Below are 21114 nucleotides of genomic sequence, written 5' to 3' on the forward strand. Positions count from 1 at the left end.
TAGTATTTCAAGACAATTGGAAAAATGAAGACTGTATTGTGGATGACAATTATGTTTACAGAACTGCCTGAACATTAATTATAATAATTTATCTATATACCAAATATTTATGAAGAACCTACCATAGGCCAGACATATATCCGAGAAAACAATGGACAAGTATAATTATAGTGTTTCGCTCAACAATATTACCCTTAAATGAGTGGATGACTGAATTATTATGCATATAATGTCTCGACAAATACACTAATAATATGCAGCTTTATTCTGACATTTATGAAATATTATTCATTTGACACCTCAGGAACATCAGAGAATAACAGCAGGGAAATGATTTACACTTTAATGGTTAATGACAAACCTATGATAATTTTGACTTAAATTCCCTTTAACATTTTCTGAATGCCATACCCCTATGCTCAGAAAAAGTATCTGAATGCATGCATTACAGGGCTTTTTCTTCATTTGAAAAATTATTTTATTATTCACCTCTAATTTTTTATTTTAACACTCTAAAATATTCTACTTAGTAATTGACTTAGGATGCTGCATTATGTGAAGTGATGAACTTCTTGGTTCTGATCAAGAATGTACACTGTATTTCCATGTGTTTTCTTACATATGAAAAATGCAGTATGTTCTCTCTGAATATCAAATGTGTTCTGTTATGTGTCTGTTTTCAATTATTTAACATTAAGAAGGCTAAGTATACTATTATAGGTTATAAATTTATAAAAGTTCGTTTGCTTTTCTTATATTTATATGTGATATATTTCCAAATAATAAAATTTACTGTCATGGATAGGGTATGTGTCTTGTGTTATTTTAACATTAGTGGTGACGTGTTTTTGTTGATCTGCACACACTTTCTTCCTTGGGACCACTATAAGGAAATGGGTGAAGGTTTGGGGTGTTGGCCATACCTCTGCAAATACCAATGTTCTTATAAAGAAAAAGGCCATCTAAGCTAAGCAACCCAACTGATATATAAATATAAAGGTATACATTTCAGCTGAAAGATAAAGACAAATGTCCTCTTTAGTATTACATTAATTATGAAAAATGATGGTGCTACTTAATAAAAATTATTGATTAATAATTATATTAAACATGCCTAAATCAGTTGGGGGTGGACTCCTTTCTGGTGCAAATAGAACAGGTGATATGCATGTTTAGTTATAAACATTCTGAAATGTCTATACTAGGAGCTGTCTATTAACTGAGAGGCTTCTTTAGCTTTTTACGTGATAGATGCCACTTCACCACTTAAAGGACATTTTTCTCTTATTTTTGTTTGTCTTATTTGAAGACAAAAAGCTCTTCAAAGCCCAAAAAGTTGTGTCTCATTTATCTTTTAATTTCTATTTCCCAGCACAGTCACTGTTGAGAGGATAAAGGAATCATATTGGTACTGAGTTATGAAGCATCTATGAAAACCTATTTTTAACATTGTTTTTTGTTCTGCAAGAACAATTCTTCTAAGACTCTTTAATATAATTTGAGGTTTTAAGAGCATTCCTGGTATCTCTGAGTTGACAATTATTTTCTATATATTATATAAGTAGAAACATTTTTAATATTATTTATTCTTATGACTATAACTAACATGAAATGTGTTATGCAAAATGATACATGAAATGATTCTCAGAAATTTCCACTTCAAGTAAACTGAATTACCTATAATATTTAGAGTTATAAGAAAGTATGTGGGCCAGTGCGGTTGTTCACACCTGTAGTCCCAACACTTTGGAATGCCTAGGCATGAGGATCATTTGAGCCCAGAACTTGGAGACCAGCCTGGACAACACGGTGAAACCCAGTCTTTGCAAAAAAGTACACACATGCACACAAAAATTAGTTGGGTGTTGTGGAGTGCTTGTAGTCCCAGCTACTTGGGCGGCTGAGCTGGGAGGATCCCTGGAGTTGGGGAGGCAGGCAGAGGCTGCAGTGAGCCATGATCATCCCCACTGCACTCCAGCCTGGGTGACAGAGTGAGACCCTAACTCAAAAAAAAAAAAAAATCACAAAGAACAAAGAGGATGTGTTCAGTCCTGGAGAGGCAGAATGACAATAGACCAAATGTTCCCATATCTAAACTGAATTGTGCTACCATCTCTGATTCATGCATTCAGCAAGAATTCATTAAATCATACTATGCTACAATCTGTGTTAGGTCCCCTTGGTGCCAATTGCATATAATGGGTCAGAGATTATTATATCTGCATAACAATGTCATTTTTAAATGATAGCATTTATCCTTCCTTAAAAAGAGACACATGAAATCATTCAGTGAAAACTACAAATGATATCACTTCTTACAATCTATATTTAAAAGAAATGCAGACACAGTGATTATATTGGACAAATGTTCTTTAGATTAATTGTTAGAAGACATTTTTGTATTCTAATGTGTGTTTGACTCACTAGATGGAATTCACTGATTCATTACCTAAATTTTCATTTCAGGCCCTCCAGGCCCTCCAGGTGGTCTGAGAATAGAAGACATTAGAGCCACTTCTGTGGCACTTACTTGGAGCCGTGGTTCAGACAATCATAGTCCTATCTCTAAATACACTATCCAGACCAAGACTATTCTTTCAGATGACTGGAAAGATGCAAAGACAGGTGAGTTTTATTTGTCTGATTAATCCGTGCATGTTTTCAAAGTGAATTCTTTTCTCAAAAACAAAAATTTGGAGGTTTTAAAAATGTCACTATCTACCTTGAAAGACTTTCTTTATTAAATGTTTAAAATGTATTCTAATATTTTGGTAGTGAAGAAAATTACATGGAATTTACACATTTAAATGTGTTAAAGCTATAGAAAAAGAAGTAGCATTTCTAAATCAATATATAATGGAAAGCAAAATGAGGCCTCCTGGGTTTGTTGAGTTTTGTGTGAGATTTACTGCCCCAAAATCATTGGGAAGTCTATTTTTGAGCAAATAGCATTTATAGCATATTATTTATGACCCTTTTTATTTGGGTATATATGTACTATAGTTCTGAATTTCTAAAAAGCCACATTGATCATAAATCTTAAATTAAGCATCCAAATCTTACTACTATAACCCTTTATGTGAATGATCTCACCTTGTTTGAATTTCCTCAAAACAGATTTTTAAAGACATTTTGGATCTTTCAACCTTTTTCTTTTCTTATATTAAGATTTTCTAAAGTTGATTGGGAAAAATTAATTAAGAATAAGTGAGTACTTTCCTTTGTCTGCAATTCTGCCATTTGTCATGACTAGCCTACAATATCACACATTAATACATATATTTTTTCCTGTAAAATGGAAGATTGAAGATCTTTTTGATAAAATAACCTGTTTATCTTTGTAACTTTTGACAATATTTTTAAACAAACTTGTCATTGCCAGAATTCTTTAAGACGGAAAAGAGGAGACATAGAAATATTTTCCCAGTTGTCACAAGAGGAGAAAAGAGACACAAGTGTGAGAATAAATTGTTCCTCCTTTTTAAAAAACTAAAAAAGAAAACTCTAATCTCCCAAATCTGCTTTCATTTTAGATTTATCTTAACATAATGGAAATCCCATTTCCCAAATGCCAATATTTGTATTGCTCACTAAGATGTTTTAATTTAAATTTACTTCTATTTGATATTTCTCTCCCTCCAGGGAAATAAATCAAATATAAACTTGAGGTCTGTTGCAAGAATTTAGGATATATTTTAACATCAGATGATTCCCCACTTAAGTGTATAAAGTTGCAATAAATTAGAAACAGGTGAAATATTTCCATTACATTATGTTTATTAAGAATTATCTGTAAATATTCTTGAGAAAATCAGATCATCTGAAAAATAATTTTAAAAACTTTTTAAATACTTTATAAACTTAAAGCATGGGCAGTTTCTACTTTTCTGAAGAGAATGGAAAAGTATGATAATAATGAAACTATTAGAAATCTAGTCACATTAAAATAAATAAATGGTTTAAATTTGGTTTGGCCCTGAAAAAAGAAATACTAATTGCAATCATTTTCATTATTTATGTATGCTTACTATGTAGCTCAATTTAAATATGCTTCTTATTTTAAAATATCCACTAGAAAGTAAGCTCCATGAAGGTAAAAACTGTTTTATTCACTGTTCTATCTCTAGCACCTAGATCAGGGCCCACAGTGCTCATTCATTAAACATGTTTATTGAGTCCCCACTGTGTGCCAGAACCTATGCTAGATGCAGTATGTATAGCTGAGCAGCAGTGAACAAAATAACAACCACAAAACCTGTCTTCAAGGAGCTCATATTATAGTAGAAGAGATACCAATACAGAATTAAAATATATAGTAAGTCATGTGGTGATGAATGCTAGAGAGAAACAACAGAAAAGAGGAATGGGGAGGTAGGAGATGTGTTTTAAATAGGGTACTTCTCATGTTCTCACTCATAGGTGGGAATTGAATAATGAGAACACTTGGACACAGGGTGGGGAACATCACACACCGGGGCCTGTCTTGGGGTGGGGGGAGGGGGAGGATACCATTAGGAGATATACCTAATGTAAATGATGAGTTAATGGGTGCAGCAAACCAACATGGCACATGTATACGTATGTAACAAACCTGCACATTGTGCACATGTACACTAGAACTTAAAAGCATAATAAAATAAATAAGTAAATACGGTACTTCTGATATTAGTAATAGCCACTGCTGCTTTCTGAAAGTTCCCATTTCCATTATATATCTTTTCCAATTCTTCTACTTTCATTGAATTTGGGTCTTTGAATCCAAAGTATGTTTTCTGTTGGACACATATATTTGGATTTTTCATCCAGTTTGATAGTCTCTGCCTTTTGATTGAATTATTTAATCCATTAACATTTAATGTTATTATTGATACAGTTGGATTGTAGCTGCATTGTACTTTTGCTTTCTAAATATTTTACTATTTTTGTTCCTCTTTTCCTTGTTCACTGCTTTCTTTTGGAAGAAGTGAGCATTTTCTAGTGTAACATTTTAATTCCTTTGATGATATTCACTGTGTGTGTGTGTGTGTGTGTGTGTGTGTGTGTGTATATGTATGTATGTATAATCCTGCTCCAAAGGGAAGTTTATATTCACTATACATGTGTATATTCAAACACATACATATTTAATGAATACTCTAGGGCTTACCAGATACATTTGAATTTATGAGAATAGGTTTTATAATTTTATTAGCTTAAATTTCAGTGAATATGAAAGTGTTTCTCCTACATAGTTCTATTTCATTCTTCCTCTTTTGTGCTATTACACTACCATATATATACTATATATTATATTATTATATTAATAGCATATATAGTATTATAGTAATATATATTACTATAATACTGTATATTAATATTTTACTATATATGCTATATTATAGCATATTTTATTATATGCTATATGCCATATATAGTAATATATTGCTATAATAGCATATAATATATGCTATTAATATTTAGTAATATATTATTAAATATATTACTCACACACAAAAGAGGATTAAATATATTACTCACGTACAAAAGAGGAAGATGAAATAAAGCTATCTAGGGGAAACACTTTCATACTCAGTGAAATATATATAAATATATATATTACATCTCTATATGTCACAAACCCAATAATCTTATATTAATATTATCACTTTCTATAATTGTTTGCCTATTAAACCAATATATGTTTGTTTATATTATCCTTTGTTAATTTGTCTGTTATATTATCCTTTATATTTACTACTTCCAATCCTCCTCACTTGTTCATGTTGATTTGAGTTTCATCTGTCTAAGTCTATTTTGCATTGCTATAAAGAAATATCTGAGGCCGGGTGATTTTGAAAGAAAAGAGATTTATTTGGCTCACAGTTCTGCAGGCTATACAAGAATCATAGTGCCAGCATCTGCTTCTTGTGAGGGCTTCAGGAACCTTTCATTCACGGTGAAAGCAAAGTGGCTTGTCACATGGTGAGAGAGGGAGCAACAAAGAGAGAAGCAAGGTGCTAGGCTCTTTGTAACAATCAGTTCTTGCATGAACTAATAAAGCAAGAATTCACTCATTATTGGAAGAAAGGCACAAAGTCATTCATTGGGAATCCACCCCCATGACCCAAACTCCTCTTATTAGGCCCCACCTCCAACATTGGGGATCAAATTTCAACATGAGATTTAGAGTGGACAAATATACAAACTATGTATCACCATCTGATGTCATTTCTTTACAACTTTGCTCCTACCTGTCCCCTTTGTGCAGCTAGTATCAAATATATTACATTTAAATATATTATAGATCCAATAACACAATTATATATATATATATATACATACATAAATGCACAACATATGTGTGTATATACATACATATATAGTTTTCTAGAATTACTTTTAAATAAAAGAAGATAGAAGAAAAAATAAGTATTTATACCATCTTTTATAATTATAAAATTACCTTTACCAATGCTCATTATTTTGGGGGAGTTTATTCAAATTGCTGTTTGGGATCAACTACTTTCAACTTGAAGAACTTTAATTTTTTTTTGTAAGATAAGTCTTTTAGTAACAGTTTCTCTCAGTTTTTGTTTATCTAGGAGTGCATTTTGCCTTTGGTTTTAAAATATATTTGCTTGGATATGATATTCTTGGTTGTCAGTTTTTTGTTCTTCTTTTTCACTGTTTTGAATATGTCATCTTAGATGCCTTTTTCAGGCTGAGAAGACTGTTTTCTATTCTATTTGCTGAAAAGTGTCTCAAAATCCCTTTATATTTACCAGTATATTTATTATATCTGGGTTCCTCATTCCTTTCTGTAAAACTGTTTTTTTATCTGGTATAATTTGCACTACTGAGAAACTTATAGCATTTCCAATTGTTCAGGTTGTTGGACTCAAAGGTTTTTACATTTTTTCTATCAGAAAATGTCTTTAATTTCATCTTTAAGTGTCATTTTTGTTTCCTACAGAATCCAAATTGCTCTTCATTTTACTTTGATCACTTTAAAAACATTGTTCTGTTGTCTTTTGTCTCCATTGTTTCAGGTAAGAAGTCAGTTATTGTTTTAATCATAATTCCCTGTACTTGATATGTCCCTTTTATGTGACTGCTTCAAGATTTCTTTTTGTATTTGCTTTTCAGCTTGATAAAATGCATTTATCCTAATGGAGCGTGGCTTCTTGTATTCTTGGGTTGATATTTTCTTCAACTTTGGAAAATTCTTAGCTATTCATTACCTCCTCAAATATTTCCTCTGCTCTACTCTCTCTTCTTGGTTTCTCTTGACACGTATGTTAGATTGTTTGATGTTGTTCCACAGATAATGGACAGTGTGTGTGTGTGTGTGCACGCACATGTGTCTGTTTATCTGTGTGTCTGTGTTTCTGTATGGATAATGGCTAATTTCCTCTCTTGCTTACATAGATAATTTATTTTGCTGGATTCGGTCTGCGAATAATCCCATTAAAATACTTTTGATCTACTGCTTTATTGTGTTCAGGAATTTTTATTTCTAGCATTTGGCTGCTTTTAATATTGTTCACATAATATTCCATGGGAATTTCCTATTTGTTTATACAAGTTGTGCATGTTTTCCACTTGACATTTTTACATACTTAACATAGTTATGCTAAAACCCTATCAGATGATTTAAACATCTAGACCATCTTAAAGTCTAGCTCTGTTGATTTTTTTTCTTTCTTGACAGTGGGTCATATTTGTTTGCTCATGTGTCTGATAACTTTTTGCTCAATTCCAAACATTGTGTATAGAAGAACAGTGATTACTAAAGTAAATATTAATTGATGTCTGGGAAAGTGCATGTCATTACTTTAGGGACTGAGTCAATCAGATTTGTGGTTGAGATGATCTGAGCATTGTTGTTAGATTCAGTTTAGCACAGGCTTCAAGTAATTTGAATGTATGATCAGACCTTCCTACATATCTGAGTGTCTGGAGGTTTTCCCATCCTGCTATCAGATTTCAGCAGACTCTTCTACGTTGGACCCCACAGAGGGCTCTTTCAGCTCTCCTGCTTCTGCCCAGATACCTGCTGCTGATAATCAGTCTAAAGCCCAGAGTGCTCGGGCTTTTTACTCTGTTCTCCTTCTCTTCCCTTAGACTTCAACAGGTCCAAAACACCTGTCCCTTACAGAGGAAGCAGATCTCTCTCAGCACTCCTGCCACTATCTCATGTTTGTGGTATCGGTGCCCCAGAGGGAAGTCTTTTTTGGCTCTTTTGTTCTGCCCCAAAACTTTCTTGAGTACACATGATGAAGGCCTATGAAAAATAATTGTCAAATTACTATAGATTCTCCTTGTTCTTTGATCTCCCCATGTTTTTAAACAGCCATACCAGCCTATACTTTTTCTGTAAATATCTGTTAGAAGTTAAATTGTTTTCTTCTTGCTAACATCTGTGACTACATACTTCTTTCATCACTGTTCTACCAATGATGAATTTTAGTCCATTGTGTCTTCATAAACTCAGCTCTCTAATGGGCTTTGAAAGATGATGGTTTATAGATTATCTATGTGTTCTTTTTGTTAGTGTACTAGTGAAGTTTTCTTGTGACTGCATCCTAAGTGGAAGTGAAAAATATTTTCTGCAACAAACACAGAAATAAAAATCATATGGTTTTTATTTATGATGTGACCACCAGGAAACAAAGGTACAGGATTAAATTCAGCTTCATGAAGGTAAATGCTTAAGATATGAAATAAATGTTTCAAAGATATCAACTTTCAGTGTTCCAAAGATTAAATTTAGAATAAGGAGATGAAGAAATAGACTATGTACTTTTAAGGCAACTTGTAAATTTTACTTCTCTTGGACTGTTTTTAGCGGATGGACAGCAGACAGCTTGATGCTGTTCCTGGAGTTCTACAAGATGCTCAGGTCGTTGTTAGAAAATTGGGTTTGATTCTATGCTGCTACTTTCAGAGGACAAATTATAGAATATTGTTAGTGATGGTGTGTGTGTATGTAAGAGGATGTTGGCCAGAACATGAAGAGGCATAGTAACCATGCTATGAGAAATAGTTAAGAGAACCTGGAATAGATTATCCAACATGAAGAAGAAAATATGTTTATATTTAAATTTCTGTCTTATGTAAGACTGAGTTGATTATTAAAATTTTTCTGCAGTTAACATCTTTGCACATAAATGTTTCTCTATACTTTAGATTATTTCCCTAAAATAGATATTCGTAAATTAAATTGTTGAGTGTAAACAGCCAAAACCCATGAGCTATATTATATAATCACTCTGCAGTAAAGTAGAACCAGTTTTTATTCCCATCAGCAGTATTTGAGTATCTCTTCTGCCATATCTTTACCTAGTATTAGTATTATCTTTTTAAAAATGAAAACTCTCTAGGTTTATTGTAGGACAGTATCCTTTTTTTTTTTTTTTTTTGCCTTTCTGTTTCTTTGGTTTTTGTAGTTCTCATTTCAAACATGAATTTCTAGATTTTTATGAGGCTACCTTCGTATTTCCCTTAGAGAAGTATCAAGGATTCACACCTTCTGAGATGCCAGAGCACAGCTTGCTTTACTTTTGCTTCACGGAAATTTGCCTAACCTATGGCTCCTTCCAGAGTCCTGCCAGGCGATCTATGGGTTGGGTCTGGGACCTGTAACATAAGGCTGAGTAGGTGCGTTATAACCAGTGAGAAGCCTTTAAATGCTAATTTCCAGTCTCAAACAGACACCTGAATTTTTATTTAGAATCTCTGAGTGAGTAGGTTTGTTCTGCATACTTTCAAATATTTGGGTTTTAGATTGAAATGGGGGACATCAAAGATTCTGCTTGTGTTCAGATCTTAAATACCAGAACTTACTCAGGTAACTTGTAAAAGTCTACAGTGGAGGGGCTTACACTGGCTGGAGTTATTCTTGACACAATCTGCTTTTTAGTCCTGAAGTCATTCTGGCTGTTTCCAAAGCTGCTCAAACAATTAATCAGTGTGCTCTAAAGGCAGGGTACCACGAGCATGATTTCCAGGCAACTAAAATACAATGAATTATTGGTCTTATGATACCCATGAGGCTTGATTCTCTTTTCCTCAAAGAATGGTGAGAAACTTCTTTTTATTCTAAGCCTTACGGCCTCAAGGCATTTGTAAACAGATCTTTGAATTATTGCTTATAGCTGGTTGCTAAACTGAGTACTTTGGCCTAAGTACTAAAGTAAGAACTAAGGTCTCCTGCTTTATATCTCTTTGCTTAAAATTTACACTAAAAGTAAAACAAATTTTTAAAGAGCTACCCATTTAATACACAAAGTTTAGTTTTTTTAAAAAGAGAGATGCCTCTAACAGGCATTATACTGTTAAGATCTGATTTTTCACTGCTGAGATTAACTGTATGGCCTGACTCAGAACTGACTCGGTTAAAAATCAGGTCTAGAACAAGGTCTGCTCCTGATCCATCCCCAGTATTTGCCTCCATTATGCAAAGTACTTTACTCTCTTTCTGGCTCCAAGAATAACAAACAGGTTGCAAGGAACTTGGCTGAAGAAAAAGGACACAAAGTCTCTCTGTTCCTGTTTCTCTTCTTCATTTGGCTTGAGGCATAAATCTGCTTCCAAAGCAAAGCTGACTTCTTTAGGGAGCAGGCCTCTGCTCCTAAACTGCATAGGTGATTTTGGAAGCAGTAAAAAAAGAAGAAATAGAAGAAGAAAAAAGGATCCAATAATTCCTACCAGGGCTTAAGGAATAGGAGAGAAGATTGCATTAAGTACAAGTCCATTTATGAAAACATTTAGGGCTCACAATAAAACATATAAAATGTGTTTTAAAAGTAAAACCATGTTTTTAAAAAGCATACAAAGCGGCAATAGAAGAGATAAATGAGAATCAACTCACAATTGAAGGGAAAGGAAGAAACCTTAAGAAGATGGAGTAGTACTATCTGCTTTAGACAGGACAGGACAATTTATGGGCTGAATACATGACAATATAGAGTCATGGAGTGATGGATATTATGTGGTGGGGCAAGGTAAAAGAGTGCCTTCCTTCTCTTACCTGCCTGATTCAAGGATGAAGAAGACACTAAAGTGATTGCTATAGACAAAGTTATACTTCTTGCATTGAGACACTGTCCACTCTAAATAGACACAAACTTTAGAATCTGTATTACATATATATTTTAAGCAAAAATGTATTAAGTACTTCTATTTGTAAAACATCATGCTGGGCATACTAGGCCCTGAGGGGTTTCAAAACATGGATAAAAAGTAGAAGAAATGTATATATGGCCACAAATGACAGCTAGGAACATACAAGGGGGAGACAGAAGAAGTATATTGAGTGTGGGCCTGATGTGGACCTAGCCAGTCTTGGAGTTCCATTTGTAGTGATGATATGGGCTACTTAGCTAAAGATAAGAGCTGGGAAAATTGACAGAATGTGTTTTAAATTATATACTTCTGATGTGGTTGGGGTCAGAAGTGCCACCCAGATTTGCAAAAGTGAAAGCAGCTTAGAGAGAAGAGACACTTTTAATTCTTGGTACATCTTTTTAAAATGATAGATGTTAATCATGTTTTTGCTAAATTATTCCTACTACTTACATAGATGGTTTTATTGAGGGGATATTATACCTATCTACCAAAATATGTTTGTTTTAGATATTTGTATTCTCGTAGGTACCAATGTTTATATAAATTATCAAGAATAATAATAATTGGGTTTGTTCTAAAAAGAAGAGTTGTCAAGCTATTAGCAATCCTGGTGGGAATACTATTTTTAAATATTTACAGCAAATTCCTTCTTTAATAATTCAGAATGTCCATTCTGGAATTCCATCCCCTTAACTTGCACTTCGTTTTCCCCCTTTGAGAGAGTTTTTTGCGTCTTTGGACCAAGGGCTTCTTCCTAGGATCCACCTGCTTGAGGTCATGACTCTGAGTCTGGTTGCTTATTCATCCTTTCTTCATCTCACTCGTTAAAATCAAAGCCTTGGCTCCTCAGCTGGAATCCAGATCTAGCATAAAATGACTCCTGTTGACTTTTCTTGCCTTACCTACCATCATTCCTTCACATATTTTTGGTGGCCAACTATGATCTTCTACTTTATGAAAATGTCTTCCCTTTGTTTGGGATATTTTCATACTGGATCCTCACACTTTTTACATGCACTCAAAATCAGTCAATCAACTGCAGCTTCTCCACACATCCACCTGGTTCTTCTTTGTCTGTCCTAGCAGATACCTGCCCTTACCTGTTGACCTCCCAGCTTCCTGGAAAAGCTCATTCTCTAAAATACTTCCAACATTTCCATCCTTCAAACCCTTAAATTCTGCTGGAGTTTTGAGACTAGGAAGAAGGGGAGCAGGTCAGACTGCCTCAAGCCTACTAAAACACTTTTGTACTGTACACCCCTCAACCCCTGCCAAACTCAATAATTATAAACTCACAAATAGCTCCATCAGCTTCTGCCTTTAAAGTTCAGTATTAGTTTTCTAGGGTTGCCAACAAATTAACATAAACTTGTTAGCCTAAAACAACAGAAATTTACTCTCTCATAGTTTAGAGACCAAAATCAAGGTGGTGGCAGGGCTGCATCCTCTCCAAAGGCTCCATTCCTTGCTTCTTTCAGCTTCTGGTGGCTCCACATGTCCCTTGGCTTGTGGCTACTTCACTTTCATATCTACCTTGGTGGTCTCATGGCCTTCTGCTCTTCTAGGTGTGACTCTTCTCTGTGTCTTTCTTTTATAAAGACATTTGTCATTGGATTTAGAGCCCACCTAGATAATTTAGGATAATCCTACCCTAAGATTCTTAACACTTACAACCTTAATTTGAGGGTCTGCCAAGCATTTTTTTTTTTTCATATAAGATGACATTTACAGGTTCTGGTAATTTGGACATGGACATTTTGTGGGCGGAGAAAGGCACCATTTAACCCAATACAGCCTGTTTTCTATAAGGGGTTAAAATCAATGAAAAGTGTCTAGTAAAAAAGGGCTACCTTGGCTGGGCGTGGTGGCTCACACCTGTAATCCTAGCACTTTGGGAGGCCAAGGTGGGTGGATCATGAGGTCAGGAGATCAAGACCATCCTGGCTAACACAGTGGAACCCTGTCTCTACTACAAATACAAAAATTAGCCGGGCGTGGTGGCATGAGCCTGTAGTCCCAGCTACTCGGGAGGCTGAGGCAGGAGAATGGCGTGAACCCAGGAGGCGGAGCTTGCAGTGAGCCGAGATCACGCAACTGCACTCCAGCCTGGGTGACAGAGTGAGACTCCGTCTCAAAACAAACAAACAAACAAACAAAAAGTCTACCTTACTCAGCATTATCACTTCACTCCGTAAACAGCCCTTCACAAACCAAAACTTTACTTTACTTCTTTCAGTTACCTAGAAAAATGTCCTTATGCATGTGAATTAAAACAAACAGGTTCCGATTTGGTGTGAGGGAAGAGTGAAAGAGATAGGAGATAAAGAGGTAGAAATCCTTAATAAATCTTAATAAATCAAAACAGAGGGGAAGGTAAAGGGAAACTTTTAATCAGAAAGTCAAAAATATATGTCAAATCTACAGAACAAATCCATAACAAAATAACAAATTAGATGGCAAAAGTAGTATCTAGCAGAGTTAAAATTATGGCAGGGTGAGATGGGACAGTCTGAGCCACGCGAGAATTTGTCCAAAAGTAGAAACTGGATGCTGGGATGCTTAGCATTTATTGTGTTGATGGACACGTCATCTTTAAAAATTATGTATTCATGGTCTACATTGCCAGATAAAACTTCCCTAAATGATAAGATATTGAGTCATAGACAAGCCTACAGGTACAGGTATTTATAGGTTGATTATTAGAAACACGTGGAAATATTTGAGGCAAGCTTATAATAATGCACAGATCTGCCTTGGTTGCATGTTTTATTATACCTTAATTAAATAAGCAAGCTAAGATCACATTCCACCCATAATTTATCATCTCATCTATATTAGTATCTAGTAGCATGAATTCTGAGGGATACTTAACAAATCTTAATAAAATTATTATGACATTTATTATCACTTGTCCAAATGATTTGAGTATAAATCTACAGAACCAAGTAAAAAGGATATAAACATTAACCTTTTCTACCTAGTTATAAATCGTTTGCTAGCCATAGACTATATCAGTGGCAATACATAAAATTTTGCTGCTCCAATTGTACCTTTATCTCAGGAAATCTTTTTAGATTGTACCTTCAGAATACAGCTCCTTGCTATTCAAGGTGCAGTTCATGGACTAGCACCAAGCCTGGAGGCTTGCAGGATTGCAGACTCCCTGCCTCAAACTTACTTACATAGGTGATTCATATGCATATCACTCTTTGTAAGTTTATTATTTATTAAACCTCTTCTCTTACTCCCTTGAACTTAACATTTTGTCATTCCTAGTTGTAGTTTTTACTTCAACTCTGTGTAATATATACCATTCTCCCTGAAATGGTAAAATAAAAATGGAAGTTAAAAAAGTGATAAGTTAATCAACCTATATTCTCTATTTACTATTTATTTTATTTAGATCCCCCAATTATTGAAGGAAATATGGAGTCAGCAAGAGCAGTGGACTTAATCCCATGGATGGAGTATGAATTCCGCGTGGTAGCAACCAATACACTGGGTAGAGGAGAGCCCAGTATACCATCTAACAGAATTAAAACAGATGGTGCTGGTATGTATATAGAAGAAACTTGAAATTTTAAAAGATTTACAGTGCCACTTTAATATATGGTTGAGTGTATTTGAAATTAATGCTCTGAGGTAAGTGATTCATCTAAAAAGCATGTATGTGTATTTCACTATCAAGACAGTCAAAAATCAAAAGACGAAATACGAAGTTTACGGATATTTTACATAATTAATATAGAGGAAGAGGTAAATAGGAACTACTGAAAATGCCACTGGAGACCATTGGAATGACATAAGTGTTTAGATTATAAACTTTGATGTAAATTCTGAATCTTAACTAGGCAGACTCTTGCTTGATTAAACACGTTTCATGATTTAGGAGGTTCATAATTTTGTGTCTCCCTCGAACTCGTTTATAACCGAATGGCCAAGTCAGTGGATATTTTATGGTAAATACCAACTGCAATTAAATAGCCTTTAGAGCAGGAAATACTCTATTATTTTTTCCTTCACCCCTGTATTACTAAGGAAAAATGTTGTTCTGATTCTAATGATAGCTCTTCTTTTATTATTCCCTGTATCAAAAAAAAAATGTAGCCTCTCTGAGCTCATTTGACTAGGACTTGCCAAACTTCAGTGTTTTAGATGGTGTAGAGAAGATTTAAATGAATGACAGAGTTCCATTAAAATGCTACTGTGATCTCTTAATATCACTTCTCTACATTTCTGCTTACCTCAGTTCCTTGGCCTAACTTCTAAATATAGTTATGAGTTCTAATGTCTTTATTTTTAAAAGTAATTCACAGGGACTGCCATAAGTAAACTATCTCTTAAAGTTTCATGTAATTTAATGTAATTTATTAGATAAAAATGATAATTGTGAAATTAAGGGGCCAAAGCACTAAAATACCTGGTCTGTGTTCAATATTTTCACATCCATTTCATTTAATCCTCATAATAACATTTTGACATAGGTAGTCCTATGCTCATGTTCATTAATGGGCAATAGACTCAGAGACACTAAATAGTTTAAGTTAATATGACTAATTGTAAGATTCAGAATTCAAATTTAGATCTGACAGCTGTTCTCATACATTGAGCTTTCTCAAAGTCAGCTTCTCAAGCAGGATTCTAGAAACACATCTATTTATATGAATGTTTATTAGAGTTCTAATAGAAACTTAGATTTCATCCTTAACTATGATACTAGATATGACCTAAACACTAAATTTTTTGTTTTAGCATATCCACCTACAAAATGAACACTAGTATTTGCTTTTCTCTACCTCACAGAAATTTCATCAGGATATGTACGTAATCTAAGATGAATCTTTATAGGAGACAGATAACACATAGCCAGAATTCTTGTGTTTGTTTTTTATTATTATTCTCTAGAGCTACGTGTATTTGTAATAGAGGCTTCTGTATTATGGACGGAACACTGTTTCTCTTTCTTTAAAAACAAAAATAAAAGGAAACTGTGGCATGATCCCACTGGTGGTTTACCTGTGTAATTTTATACTGACAGATCATGTATTTGATTTGATTTAACAAGCATTCACTAAAATTGCAGAAAAATACCAAGTGATTAAATTGGTCTAAAAGAACATCTCAGGTAAAATATTTTTACTTACCTATCTCAAATACAGACCTTTAATCATGGAGTTTAATTAATTTTCTGTGATTTCTTGACTAATACAATATGACCTAAATCTTAGCTGAACACCATTCTTTGAAGTAAAAATAGTCAGAGAGAAAGGATACTTTCTTTGGCACTGATAATAGATGTAGGCCTCCCTCCTTCTTTCTTGGAATTTTGTTGCAAATATTATCTTTATTATTTATCTCAGAAAATGATTTCTTTACAATATATAGGCTCATCATCTAGACATGATTACCATAAGATCTGTCTTAAATTATTTTTTAATCTCAAAGTAGAAGTGACAACATTAAATATTTTTTAAGAATAATAACAACAAAAACAATGTCTCGGAGAGATTCAATCTAATTCTTTCATACCTAAATGTCTGAATATAATTTATACTTAAGATCATATCTAGAGCTGGTTCCACGGGGTAATGGTGAACACTCTGGACTCTGAATACTTAAGATCATATCTAGAAGTGATATGCTCACTATCAGTGGTTTGCATGTAACTCTGAAGAATATTTACCATGATGTCTACTTATCCTTAAATGTTAGGAAAAAATTGTTTCCAAGTAATATCAAACCTAAAATTTTGGCACAGTTGTTACTTTAAACCAACTTATTTTTGTCATCACCTTCTTTAGGCATCACCTCTTACATTACATTTTCTCAAATGGTATTTTGTTAAGGACTTAGTTCCCTATCTGATGTGCTTACAAAATAACTTCCCTTACAAGCCATTAGAGCCAAGGCCAAAAGCAAACACACCTATTCACAGAATAAGATACAACCTTGTAGTGATATGAGATGATTCATTCTTCTCAATTGTAAAAAAAAAAAAATTAATTCTGTAACTTCTAACACATTTGTTAATCTATCATCAGAAAATAGAGATATTTGATTAATAAACTCATTACTATAGTTTACACATTTGCAGTATATTGTCAGACACAGTGCTTAGTTCTCTGTTTGCATTGCTTAAGTTAATTCCCACAATAACTTTATGAAACAGATGAGGAAGTTAAGATTACACCCAGCTAATGTGAGGCAGAGCCGGGATTCAAATCTAGGTGTTTCTCATTCTAAAGGCTTTGCTCCTAAACTACTTTCTGAAGACAGTGGGCAGTATTGTGGCTCTAGGCCACTGATCCTTTGGTGGAATGCTGGCATTATTATCTAAAAGCTATGTAATTTGAGGCACATTACTTAACCTCTGAGCCTCACTTTTTTTTTTTTTTTTTTTTAAGACAGTTCAGTGGCTCTTTTTTTGGAGTGCAGTGGCACAATCACAGCTCACTGCAGCCTTGACCTCCAGGTCTCAAGCTACCCGCCTGCCTCAGCCATCATAGTAGCTGGGATTACAGGGGCTTGTCACCACGCCCAGCTATTTTGTGTGTTTTTTGGTAGAGACTGAGTTTCTCCATGTTGCCCAGCTGGTCTTGAACTCCTGGGCTGACGCAATCCACCCGCCTTGGCCTCCCAAAATGCTGGGATTACAGGCATGAGCCACCGGGTCTGGCCTGAGTCTCACTTTTTTCATTTCTAAATGGGAATCATTTATCTTAAGGGATGATTTTTATGTTTACAAACATATTAGGAAAGCAGTTAGCACTACAATGCATAGTATTTGCTCAATAAAATTTATTATGCTATTAAATTTCCTTTAAAAATTTAATATGCTTACAAGAAAATATGGTCTCCTGTCTATTTTGTAATGGATTACCCATTTAGCAATACAATTCCAATTTTTATAAGCATAGAAGAAAGATCATATAATTTTATGTAATTTTCAATCATCTTTTAAAAATCATTTTATGTATTTGATATAAAATTCGACAGAATTTCTCTGACTGTTGTTTTGCCATTTACTTGCTTTATTAAAATTGAATATGCATAAAATTGGACATTTACATTTTTCATTTTTATAAGAAAATAAAAATACTTTCTAAATGAGGGATGTTTGTCTTGTCATGTACCATTATAACAACTCTCTAAGAGATGCCAGCATACGTTATGTGGGACAAAGGCTGGTTCCCATTTGATGGAAAGGTTCGTCCCAGCCTCATTATGCTGATTGAAAGACATGACATTATCCAATGCCACACATGCCCTTATCTGTCCAATTACTTAATGTTAAGATCTCAGTGCACACTTGGTTGCATTCTTTGGATTCAGACAAGTGCATTATAAAATGGATGCTCCCAAATGAAAAATTAGAAGATGTATTTGTAATTCATTTTAACCCATTTAATTTTGATTGTACAAAAGAGATAACAAAAGTATCCTTTGAAATAATGTGTCATTGTAAGACATGCCCCCATAGCTAATAGCTCTGCAGGTGCAGTTGGTGAGTCCACATCCTAAAATGGTACATTCAGGTTTGTTTTAACGGCTTTGTTTATTAGCCAGATCAAGCCAGTCAAAGAAAGGAAAGAGAAAAAAGAATAAAACCAGGAACAACACTTTCATATTATGTATAAAGCCTTGATTTCATGCCTAATGAAGGTCTGTTGTTCTTTCATTTAGTATTCTTTCTCATTCTTTCTTTTTTCTTTCTTTCTCTTTTTCACACATATTTGATAAAAGAGAAGAATAGAACTAAGAAAATATTTCATAGCTGGTAAGGTACTATGTGATGTTAGTTGCTGTTGTTAATAATTAAATAGATAAATCTTTTCTAAAAGAAGCAAAGAGGATAGATTTTTAAGCCATCTGAAGACCTGAATTAAAGATGGCAGCTTCTCCACATGTAAGCAGTATAACCTGGGCAAGTTAATTAGTGTATTTGGGACACATTTGCCTTTCCTATTAAGAGAGGGGATAATGCCAATTCTCCATTAACCTACTTCAAAGTGCTGATCTGGGTATCCAATTAGATGTAGTATATGAAAATAACTTCTAAGTTCTAGATGTGTCTATTATTAAGCTGAGATCATTCATTCATTCATCAAACTTTTATATTTAACACATCGAATTAAAACGAGTTGCACATATTTATTTTTTACCACTATAAGAAGAGCATATCCAGTACTGGAATCTGATTTTATTCATATTGTTATCTTTAGTGCTTCACACAACACAATGTCCATAGTTGGTGCTCAAAAATATTTGTAGAAGATAAAAAGGAGAAACCAGGAGGGTAAGATGATGACTGGGGCTATTGGAAGTCAATTGAGGATGATGAAAAAAAAAGGAGTGATCAAGGCAACAATAGATTTGCATATTATAATTTAGAAGAATCTATTGCCAAATACATTGTGTTTTGATAATTGAAAACAAGTTTAACATATACATTTGATGCTATTGTCCATATACTGATGAAAGAAGAAAGTGTTCATTTTTTAACTTAATTTAAACAAATAGCCTGTAATTGGTTTGGAATCTTCATAAGAATTTTACTGTGGATAATTATAATTTTAATGTAAAGAATTCTTTTCTGCCCATCCAAACATTTTCCCCAACTGACTTATTCTTAGATTATCATTTCATTGTGCAACTAAAAACTCATTCTGCTTCACCTATTTAAATTTCTTGTTTGAAAACAAGGCCTATAACAATAAACAAACCTACAATTTCTATCTGATGAGACATAACTATCTGTGACCCTCCATCTTTTTAACCTACAATGGGAACATCATTTTAACATGGTAGATTATATTAGGGGTGTTAGCAATCCACTCCTCTATCAGAGCAAGCGCTCATAAGAGTTGCAAAGAACTATTCTCATTTTAATATTAAAATATTATATAGTTCATTTGATTTTATTAATAGCTCTTCAGAACTATATACTTAAGTGCTTAAGGTATAATAATAAAAAAGAATGTATGTGTAAATATAGAATTAATGCAGGTGTTAGACTTCAATCCTTTTGGTTTTCCAAACTAGAGCACTATTTACATAACCATGTTGAATCTCTTACTAAAAAAATTGTATTAAATCACCATGAAATTCTGATGCAAGTTAAAGTAAAAAGTTACATTCATGGTTAACTTTTCATCTGTAAAAATGACTGTATAAGTTAAAGTTATAATTAACAAGAATTAAAGTAGTCAATATGTTTTCAATCAAGAGCTTATCTTCATATACTTTATAATTTTTATAATTTAGGATTTGTCACAAGCCGATTTGTACATTCTTAAATAAAACATCAAAGCCCAAAGAGGTACTTATATGAATACTTATTTAAGCATTCAGATCTGAAAGGAAAATTGGCAGCATTAATTTCTTTTCATGGGAAAGAATAGTTATGGCATTGGCTTGATTTTCTTTAAAAAAAATTTTTATATCTATGACTGAAATACAGAAGCATTCTTCTTATAAGCATCATAAGGGAATTACTATTAAATAGAAATTAAGACAAAAGGACAAGTTAAAGCAGCTCACTATTTTTAACCGTTCACAGTAAAATTATACATGTTGTTAATAAATGATTAATAATTCAATAATTTTTCTGAATAATAGTTTACATTCTTTTTAATGATTTATTGTGTAAAGAATGTCTAGTTTGCTTTCTGTTAAGTGCACTGGAGCCTAAACTTAAGCTTCCTTGTACTTAGGGTGATTTACTTCCCTGAAACAAATCACGCTTTGGCCAAGTCCCCATTTCTGCAGGGCTGAGTGCAAATAGAGCACCTAACTCCTCCATTCTCAGATTCATGTTAAATATGTAGGTTATGTGTCAATTCCACCTGTGAAAAACTTTTTCTAATATGCTAAGGCTACAATTGAACATTCAAAGCTAAATGAGAGGAATTAAGTTGATAATCCAAGTAAGATATAAAACACTTTATTAAGAGAAGCAGTTACTGTTCTTCTGTGCTTTTTTTTTTTTTTTTGAGACAGCGTCTC

The 21114-nt window shown here is 33.6% G+C and overlaps 1 protein-coding gene across 3 annotated transcripts in view; it reads left to right on the forward strand.

Annotated features, from left to right (window-relative positions):
• Positions 1 to 21114, forward strand: part of CNTN1 (contactin 1) — a 390365-nt gene that overhangs the window by 296926 nt on the left and 72325 nt on the right. For all 3 annotated transcript variants that reach the window (XM_009247616.3, XM_054526301.2, XM_054526302.2), the window contains 2 exons: positions 2467 to 2625; positions 14513 to 14662. In XM_009247616.3, the coding sequence (XP_009245891.1) occupies positions 2467 to 2625; positions 14513 to 14662 (309 nt within the window). The remainder of the gene's footprint in view (positions 1 to 2466; positions 2626 to 14512; positions 14663 to 21114) is intronic.

The sequence above is a fragment of the Pongo abelii genome, chromosome 10 (assembly GCF_028885655.2).
Source record: "Pongo abelii isolate AG06213 chromosome 10, NHGRI_mPonAbe1-v2.0_pri, whole genome shotgun sequence".
NCBI lineage: Eukaryota > Metazoa > Chordata > Mammalia > Primates > Hominidae > Pongo > Pongo abelii.